Source organism: Triticum aestivum, chromosome 2B, assembly GCF_018294505.1.
Source record: "Triticum aestivum cultivar Chinese Spring chromosome 2B, IWGSC CS RefSeq v2.1, whole genome shotgun sequence".
NCBI classification, from domain to species: Eukaryota; Viridiplantae; Streptophyta; class Magnoliopsida; order Poales; family Poaceae; genus Triticum; species Triticum aestivum.
This window is the reverse complement of record NC_057798.1, coordinates 106,318,896-106,329,001: the sequence shown is the minus strand read 5'-3', so window position 1 is coordinate 106,329,001 and position 10,106 is coordinate 106,318,896. Positions and strand designations below refer to the sequence as shown.

Sequence of the window (10,106 nt, the reverse complement as noted above, 5' to 3'; positions counted from 1 at the left end):
AAAAACAAAAAACAAAAAATATTTTCTATTGTAGGTCATTGTTAACACTATTTTGGCTGAAAAAATATTATTTTTAAAAGAAGTCAAAGGGGTTTATTAGAAAAAATTCACAAATACAATGGAAGGTCAAGTTTATTTCAAAAATATTTTCAGATTTTTGACTTCTTATTTAATTACTATTTTTTCATATAATTCTTTCTTTGAGAAACTCTTTTTTCATATCGGATTTTTTTTCCCGAGAAACTTTTCATATAGGATGCTTTTTTTAGTCTAAACATACTCCACTTTATTAATTATAAAAGTTCATAGAAATACAAGTAGATCCGGGTGATTAAGGAGCCACGTATGGCGTCCTAAAGAAAGGCCTAGAGTATGTTTAGCGAGCCTATGTGCCTTAAGATTAGTTTCTCTTCCTTCGAAGATGAAAGAACAATGAGAGAGCTGCTGAGACGTAAGATTGTTCTCCTTGATAATGCTAGAGTGTAGCCCACCCATATTTCCTGGATATCTTTGATCACACCTTAACAGTCTGAAGCTATCTGTATGTCTGCAAGTGATAAGTCAAGAGCAAGTGAGAGCGCTTGTCGATAAGCTAAAACCTCCAATGGTGCTGGCCAGTCACACATTGACATTTTATCGCTAAAAAGCCTAGATATTTTCCAATGAAATCCCTGCAAACTGCGTTGTAAGTCCCTTACATTGCGTCGCATGACATGACACCCTCAACACGAATTTTTGCAGTTTCTGCAGGCGGCGGGATCCACTTGTGATATTGTCTTAGAGGTGTTTGAACAGCTGCATATTGCTTTAAGGGTTTGCAAATCTGAAGCTCCCTTAGATAATTCCTGACAAAATGGCCCCCTGAAATACATGCTCATGGGTAGCCTTTCCCATAGTGTTACAAGTATCTTGATGAAATCCTCATGCGGTATAGACACCATCAATGAGAAAATGAAGCATTTTGCATCTACTCCCTCCGTTCCGAATTACTTGTCTTAGATTTGTCTAGATACGAATGTATCTAGACTCATTTTAATGCTAGATACATCCGTATCTATACAAATCTAAGACAAGTAATTCGGAACAGAGGGAGTAGCTCTTTACACTGCATCATAACCTCCACCATATATCCTATAATGCCCAAACGCGGCGTACCATCAAAGAATGCCGCCAGGAATCTTCAGAGCCACAAAGTCCACACTCTGATTGTACTGCCATCTTCTGGTGTTTGAGCAAGTCTGAAATTGCCAAGGACTGTTGTGCTAGCTTCACAGAAAAAATTATATAAAGAATTATTTTTATATAGGACGTAGATACACCCATAGACCGGCCTTTAAAAGCTCACTAATTTGGCAGGGCTTTGCTAATTTGGCATGGTCTGACCCTTGCCACAGAGCTGCGCCATCCTCTGGATCAGCCTCCCGATCTGCCGGTCGTCGCTGTTGTTCCGCGCCACCACCTCCCGCAGCTCCCTCGCACGGTGCCTCGCCGCCAGACCTTCTTCCCCGGTCACGGCCACGCGGACTGCCTCCGCCAATTCCTCCGCCTGGAACTCCCCGAACTGCTCCTGCTTCACGCGCGCGGCCGCTGCGCCCACCTCCAGCGCGAGGTTGGCGTTCAGCGGCTGGTCAATGTGCAGCGGCAGCGCCACCATAGGCACCCCCGCCGCCATCGACTCCAGCACCGAGCTCCACCCGCAGTGGGTCAGGAATGCGCCGCAGGAAGGGTGCGACAGGATGCGCCGCTGCGGCGCCCACCCTTCCACCACCAGCCCGCGCGCCGGCGCGAACCCCGGCGGCATGGACCTCGCCGCGCCGCGGGCGTCGTCCTCTGCGTTCGGAAACCGAACCACCCACAGGAAGGGGACCCCACTGAGCTCCAGCCCGCGAGCCACCTGGGCCATCTGGCGCTCCGACATGAAGTACTCACTGCCGAACGATACGAGCAGCACGGTGCCCGGCTCCTTGCCGTCCAGCCACCGCATGATGCGGCCGCCATCGTGCTCCTCCTCCGATCCACCGGAGTCGACGAGTAACGGGCCGGTGGGGACGATCTCCTTGCCCAAGAGCTGCGACAGATAGTCCATGTACTTACCCTCGATGTCGGCGCAGGACTTGATGGCCACGAACCCGGACGAGCGCTCCAGGCTGAGCGGTACGCGGTCGCGCTCGGGAACCAGCGCGGTGCTGTCTTGGTGGGCGGCGAGCATCGCCGTGTACTTGGCATCCTCGTCGACGCCGCCGAGGCTGATGGTCTCGAACGGGAAGGCGCTGGGGTGCCGGTCCGTCTTCAGGCAGTGGGCAAAGAACGCCTTCGCAGCGGCGCCGCAGGTGGCGAAGTGGACAGCCGGCACGCCGCGCGCCTCGGCCTCGAGCGGCGCCCACGGCTGGATGAAGTCGTAGACGAGGATGTCCGGGCGGAGGTCATCGAGGAGCGCGCCGAAGCGTGCCGCGGCGAGGTCGCAGGCGCGCTTGAGGACCGGCATGAGGCGGGCCGGGAGGCCCTTGGTGGTGTGCAGCACGGGCGGGAGGTCAGGGAGCACCGGCAGGTGGAGCTCAACGAGCTTGATCCTGTCCGTCTGGTGATGTGCGAGCGACGCGAGGTTGACCGGCGTGGAGAGGAGGTGGACGACGACGTTTAGGTGGTTGTCGGAGGCGCTGGCGACGAGGCGCTTGGCCAGCTCGAGGTACGGGCTGATGTGGCCGTGCGCCAGCCACGGGAACATGACCACGCGCATGCGCTCGCTCTCCGCCTGCGCCATGGCGATCAATGAGCTAGCTAGGAGGAGATTCTGGATTTCTGGTGCAGAGTGCAGCTAAGCATGCAGTGCGTGACTTGTATTCTTCTTCGTGCGGTGTGATCTGCGGCCGGCGGGGGCCGTGGATTTATGGATGGAGAGATCGTGTCTGGATCCGCGAGGGCGCTAACCGTCGACGACGTATGGGCACCGCACAGAGCTCAGTGAGCGAGCGCCGCGCGCAAGCTCCCCGGAGGTCAGGAGTTGCGGCGTCAGCATGGGTGGCGCGCGGAGTCACTCGTCCTAGCTTCCTAGGCCACGGGTTGCCGGCCGGGGGCGCGAGGAGCGTGTCGGGCTTCTTCCATCACGTTCGTGACTTTAGGTCAGGAATCAAGATGGGGCACGAAGCACGACATCGCGAGAGTAGGTGGCTGGCGGCCTGGTTCGAATTTGTTTCCTATTTACATTACATAGCATGTTCTTCTCTATCTACTTGCGTTGCTACGGGCCTATTATTATTTGTTGCACATATATATGCATTTAAAATATGGTGGATTTTTTGCCCCTTCCAACAACATCACCTTATAGGACCCTTGTTGATGGATCCTCTTAGTTAACTTCTTCCGTTTTATTGTACTACACATATTGACTTATGGTGACTTGCGGTGTACAAATTATCTACAACACATGGACAAATATTATACCAGACATATATTAGTTATCATAGGTGATGCATTCATGCATGCATCGGAAATTCACTTGCGTGTTATCAAAGTATCCAATAATGAACATGGACGGATGCCATCCATGAGTCAGCGCATTGCGATGCTGATTTGGCACTTGAACAAGACATGGTCTTCTCCTCCTCTGTCAATACCTAGAGTTAAATCTATCAATTTTGGCACATACGTACTTGCATGGTCTTCTCCTCCTCTGTCACCATTTCTTAGTCCAATTCGTGCCTGCATGAACAATCAACTTCAGTTAAGAACAACGTAGAAAAGTAGGCACATTAGTATATTGGAAACGTTAAGGAATAAACACTAAAACATGGTTCCCGGTATTGATTAGCTATTAAGCATGCACATAATTTTCACACCAAGCAAGTCCCTACAGAAAATGCACATCAAAAGACGAGAGAACTTTCATGGACATGAAACAAAATAAATCTAAATGAATCCATTTATACAAACAATGTATGGTTGATGTATTAGAACATGTCCTTTGAAAGATCCATTTATAGGAAGGCAATAAGATTTGTATTGATCCTTATATATTGTCCAAATTTCTATATTGGAATCCAATAGAAATTGCACACCTTTAGCTTGTAGTGCACATTTATAGAAATTAACTGGGAGCGACATTCTCCAACATGGCAATATCGATTATAGAAGTATAGATCATGCAACTTCTCTTAGCTGTATAGATTCATGTAACTAATAGTCTCAAACATTAGTACACCAGCTATGATGTCATTACTCCTATCGTCTCTTACATAATTAACGTGTTTCTTATGCAATCATGGTACAGAGACACACATGAGTAATCTGCATGTATAGTTCTCTAATAATTAATCGTACATTCTGATTTCCAACTAATCCAATGTGCTAGTGCATGAGGCTCAACCAACCTTAATGCTAGGTTGAGCGGCATTCTAATTTCCAACTAATCTGATGGAATCCTCCTATGATAGATCCTCCATGTTTCCCACCGTAAAAATTATTTAACGACCCTTACTCTGTACATGAATCTATTTTCAGATGAAAAATACCGAACTGTGATAAAATAAACAATAATCAACGACCCTGGATCAGTCCTTCCTTGTACTAAACAAGGTATTGAGGGAAAATAAATCTAAGAACATAATGTACAGATTGGCAGAAGCTAAACATCGAATGCTCTATTAGCAAGTCTAAATAATTTTGAGAAGTATTACCAAAGAGATGACTCTCCAGGCTGCCGAAGGGCATGTACTCGTACAACAGCAGCCGCTTGTCCCCTACGCGCAGAAGCCGACCAGGCTAACGAAGTTAGGGTGGCTGAGCACCATCAGTATCAGCACCTCCACCAGGAACTCCTTCCTCCCCTGCACGCTCTCTCGGGCGTGCTGCTTCACCGCCACCATCTGTGCATCGGAAGCGCCCTGCAAGAAGAAGAAGAATCATATTGTGATGATGATATAATACATATATCATATATAGTCCAGACCAAAAGAATGATCAGAAAACCAACATGGTAGTTGGATGTGTCAAATATCTGTGACAAAAGAGATTAAGAAAAGTACTGTGTGAACTAAGGAAGCAACATCGAGGACGACACGCAAGGAAATATGCTTGTCACTTGTCAGTACTCAGTACATTCCCCTAATCTCACCAAATGCGCATACACTTCTATTTTTGCGTCTCATCTTATATTATGTTTGACAGCTCAATTAATCCTTGAATTAAACCAAATAGAATGTCAACTCTTTTGGAAAGGTAGACAACCATATAAAAGACATGATGTTTAAATACTTATGAAAGCCATAACTTATGTTCGCAGAAGCTATAGAAAAAGTGATCTATAGTTTCCTTGTGCTCGAGATTGTAGGTTTATCTCAGGTACAAGATGAGAAATTTTATTGCATTGAAGAATATAATAAAGATAGCAAATGAAAAAATCAGTTGCTGCCTGCCCGACTCAGGTTTGCAGCATACAAATGATATACACAGACCTGAATGTATTATAACTTTAGAAGAATATACATTAATCTTTTACAAGTATAGCGAAACTTATCATGGGATGGACGGAGTACTATAGTTTAGCACATTTGTCTATCACAAGTATAGTTGTTGAATAATGACCAGCAATCTGAAATCATTCACTTACAAAGAAAGAGGGAAGACATAACATGGGCTTGTTAGCTCACCCATATAAAGTTGAGTCGGTGATTAAGTGGACTGCCAAAAAGAACATAGGGGAGGCCATCATATCCATGTGTAGTGTACTCAGCTCCACCCTTTCTCGTCACTATATTTGTTCATGTTCTCTGCTGGTTAGTTTTCTCAGAATCGGCCGGGGCAGAGGAAGCTCTGTTCAAATCCTGCTCAACAAAGAACCTTTGTGAGGCCAAACAACCAAAAATTCTTGTTCATACAAACATAAAAATGATGAACTATCCAATAATTTCTTCGTGATCATGCAATAAGCCGTGCCTTCCAAAACTTTCATATGGCTGCGGTAGATTCGCCTCAGACGAAACATACATAAAATAATATGTATATAATGATTTTACCTCATAGTAGATGTTTTAGAAACTTATAACATATATTTGATAGCTCCACTCCATAAGTATGAAATTCCTCACGTTGAATACCTATAAACAAAGGTGATATAAGGATCTCTTTTGGACCTATCAATGAAAAGAGGAATGGTTATGTCAGCGACCAATCGGAACCGTCGAAAGTTCAGCACATCCATGTTTTAGCAAATGTACATGCTATGCAATTCTTTCTCGGAGTGAACTTTGAACTCTTCTGTGCCACATGTAAATAAATCATCAAATTACAGTAGGGAGACATGGTTTATACATGTGTGGTTGGTGACCCTATAAGAATCAGCAGAAAGAGATCGAGTTAACAGAGATTCTTTTGTAAGGGCCTGAGAGGTTATATAATGAATAGAAGATTCATGGAAAGACATCACTTACATGATACATGTAGCTAGAGAATCACAATGCTTCAATTGAAAATTTATGTTCTCCCCATAAGTGATAGCACTGAATCAAAAAGCAAAATGTTAGACAAACAGATTACCTGGAATGAAGGCATCAGGTAAACAGATTATCTGAATCAAAAAGCTCACTAAAAACATAATCAAAAAGCTAAATACCAAACAGATTGAGTACTTTGCCTTGTATACGTACTTGTCCCACCCTGCATCAACCTCGTGCATGGTGGTGGCATCAACAGCGTCATGAGCTTCTGCTGCCCTTGCATCGATAGAAAGGTTGTCATCGTCGGTGCTGCGTGCCTCTAAAAGTGCAATCATGCCCTTAATCATATTTTGATGTTGATGACAACATGTATGCTAGGGACTAATCATGTTTATCAAGTATATCTCAGGATAATGTCTCAAAGACCATGTGTATGGATCATGACTAGGGAGAAAAAGCGTATAACTAAAGAATGGAGATACAAGACATTGACTTTGTTTATGGTTTGTTCTTGAGTATAGGGATCCCGCACTATTAAGAGGGGATCGTTGGATCTAGTGAAAGACTTGCTCAAAATCCATAGCTCCTATTCTTTGTCTCCGGACGTCCGGTGCTCTACGGACGCCAGGTTCCTCTCAGTTGTCCGGACGTCCGGCTCCCTCCGGTCGTCCGGTGTTCCTTTACAGAATGATATTTGCAGATTTCCGGAACTCTCCGGACGTCCGACCTCCGGTCGTCTGGCAGGTCTTGAACGTCCGGTACTTTCACAACAGAACCGTATTTACAGATTTCCGGACTCTTCGGTCGTCAGGCTCCGGATGTCCGGCCCGTCTCGGACGTCCGTGTCCTGTGTACTGGTTCGTGGCTCACATATTCACAGTGGCCGGACGTCCGATGACTGTCGGACGTCCGGACTTATTTGTGCCACCGACGTCCGACCTATCCTGTGCACTTATGTGTCCCAAACGGTCACCTTTCCACACCCACTATATATATATACCTTCCCCTTCCACGGGATAAGGTCGACCATTCACTTTGAGCTTGCCAAGAACACTCCTCTCTCTCTCTCTCAATCACCTACACCAAATCCTAGATTCCCAAATGTTCTAGGAGCATTTGAGAGAAGTTCTCCAATCAAGTGATACATCCACTCCTTCCTCTTCTTTGCACCAAAGGAATTTGTGATTTGAGCAAGTCTTGAGCTTTACCCAACGTTCTTATTACTCTTGGAGGTTGGAGACTCCTAGGCGGTAGGAGTCTTTCGGAGAGGAATCAACCTTTGTGATTACCCCCGGAAAGTTTGTAAGGGTTTGGAGATCACCCCAAGGTCTACCACTAGTGGTTGAGAAACGCCTCCATGGTGTTGTCTCAAAGGGAGAATAGGGTGAGCCTTCGTGGCGTTGGTGTGCCTTCATGGTAACATCCACTTCTCTAACGGTGACTAGCTTCCCTCCAAGGAAGTGAACATCGGCATACATCCTCATCTCCCGGAGTTGCGGTTATTCCTAACCCTAACTCTCTACTTGTGGTTACTTGTCTCTTTGCACTTACTTACATCATATTTGTGCTTGCTTACTTAAGTGCTTGGGTTACTTGCTTAGTATTTAGTACTCACTTGCAATTGTTAGGCTCACCTTCATATTCCGCACTATTGCCTAAAATTGCTAAGTAATAATTAAAATTTGTAGTTGTACCTATTCACCCCCCCTCTAGGTCCATCTCGATCCTTTCAATTGGTATCAGAGCCTCGTGCTCTATTCTTGTGGCTTAACCGCCCTAGAGCGAGATGAACCCAGATGGGACTCCCCTGGTTGTAGATCCGAAGGATAAAGGCGAGGCTTCCTCTGAAGTCAAGTCCTTTACGTCTGAGGATCTAGAACGGGCCCTTCTAAGCAAAAAGAGGAGCATGATGCTTCCCTTGAGGCCTTGGTCCAAATGAGATTAGCCACGTTGTCCACGATGCTTGCACCACTCTCGGGTGGTGCGGCTTCGAGGCCAACTGTGCCTACTCCATCACTTGGTCAACAACCTCCTAGCAATGAACACGCCAGTGTTCCTTGGCTTTATGCAAGACCTCAGGTTGAGAAACCAAGATATAATCCTCAAGGCAAACCTCCTTTACTTAGTGCCACTTTCGATTTTTCTTTGTGGAGAGTTGTTATGCAGGATCATCTTCGACATGGAAACGATGAGATGCTGGAGATCATAGAGTATGGCTATCATGTGGTTGATCCAAAGAACCCCACACCAAGAGAAATATATGACAAGAACCTCAATGACACTGCAATCATGTGTATAAGGAGAGGTATGGCTGAAAAGCAAAGGAGACCGTTCATACACATCACAAGTGCCAAGGAACTATGGGAAAGTATTATAAGATCCAAGACTGGCACCTCTACCCTCCGGAGTGCTCAATATGAAATTGCCAAGGGGCAATTGCAAAACTTTTGTATGGAGAAAGGTGAAACCCCCAATCAACTCCATGAGCGTCTCATGACTCTCACTGCCGATATTGAGTCATGTGAGTGTGACAAGACACAAGATGGATTCAACATGACTAAGCGTTCCTTGTGGATAAGTTGCTTCATGCTCTTGCCCCATATCACCATCAAATGGTGTGGGACATAAGACAACACCATACCTTCAAGGAAATGACTACAGATGACATCATATCCACCTTTCAACTATTTGAAGAGTCGAAGGCTAATGCCACAAAACATCTTGCCATGCATGGTTCCCCATCATCAAAGATCAATCTTGCATTGAAGGCCAAGCATGTATGTGAAGATGAGCAAAGTGAAGAAGAAGAAGAAGAAGATGATGATGATGAAGATGGTGATGAGATTGAATCCGATGAGGGCCCTTCATATGAAGACATGGCTCTCTTTGTCAAGAAGTTTAGCGCGGGAAAATTCAAGGGAAGATTTCAAAAGAAGAAAGTAAGAAAATGCTACAACTGTGAAGAAACCAACCACTTCTCCAACGAGTGCCCTTATGAGAAGAGAGAAGATAAACCAAGGTTTCCCAAGACCTTTCCCAAGAAGAAGTTGCCAAATCCTTTGAACTCCAAGCTCAAGAAGAGAGATGGAAAAGCAATGGTTGCTCAAGAAGAATCCGATCCGGATGATGTTAGTGGTGTTGCCGGAGTTGCTCAAGACTCTCAAAACACCTTGAGGTTAGTAAACAAGAGTGGTGACGTGGTCACCTACAACTACATGAAAGATTACAAGGGCAACGCTCACAAGTGCCTAATGGCAAAGGCCATGGTTGAAGATGGAGAGGACCAAAGCTCTTCTGACAAGGTCAAGGTAACTCCACGATCAAATCCTCCTCTCTTCACTCCTTCTACTCCTAGTGATGAGTATCTTGATGCGGAGGATAGTTATGAGGATGATGATCTAGATGATCCTATGATTGCTAAACTTAATAAGTTCATGTGCTCCCTCAAAGGAAAGAAGCTCACTATGTTTCGTATGCTTATGGAGATGGTGAGTAAGCACACCATCACCATTAAGGAACTCGAAACCCTCGTCACCAAGGAAAAGGAAAAATGTGAAATCCTTGAGCGGAAAGTCCAATATGAGGAAGCACGAAATGATGAACTATGCTTAAAAATTGGTGCAAATATTGATGTTCACACTAATGATCTTGCCTCCTTGAAAAAGGCTATTGACT

The 10,106-nt window shown here is 45.4% G+C and overlaps 1 protein-coding gene across 1 annotated transcript; it reads right to left on the bottom strand.

The window, feature by feature from the left end:
- Positions 1–806: 806 nt before the first annotated feature.
- On the bottom strand, positions 807–2,876 carry LOC123040674 (UDP-glucosyltransferase 29-like). The gene has a single exon (XM_044463451.1). It carries the CDS (start codon positions 2,759–2,761, stop codon positions 1,364–1,366), a length of 1,398 nt encoding a protein of 465 aa, XP_044319386.1. The 5' UTR covers positions 2,762–2,876; the 3' UTR covers positions 807–1,363.
- Positions 2,877–10,106: the final 7,230 nt, after the last annotated feature.

Coding starts and splice junctions, on each gene's coding strand:
- LOC123040674 (XM_044463451.1), bottom strand. CDS start 2,761: ATGGCGCAGGCGGAGAGCGAGCGCATGCGCGTGGTCATGTTCCCGTGG.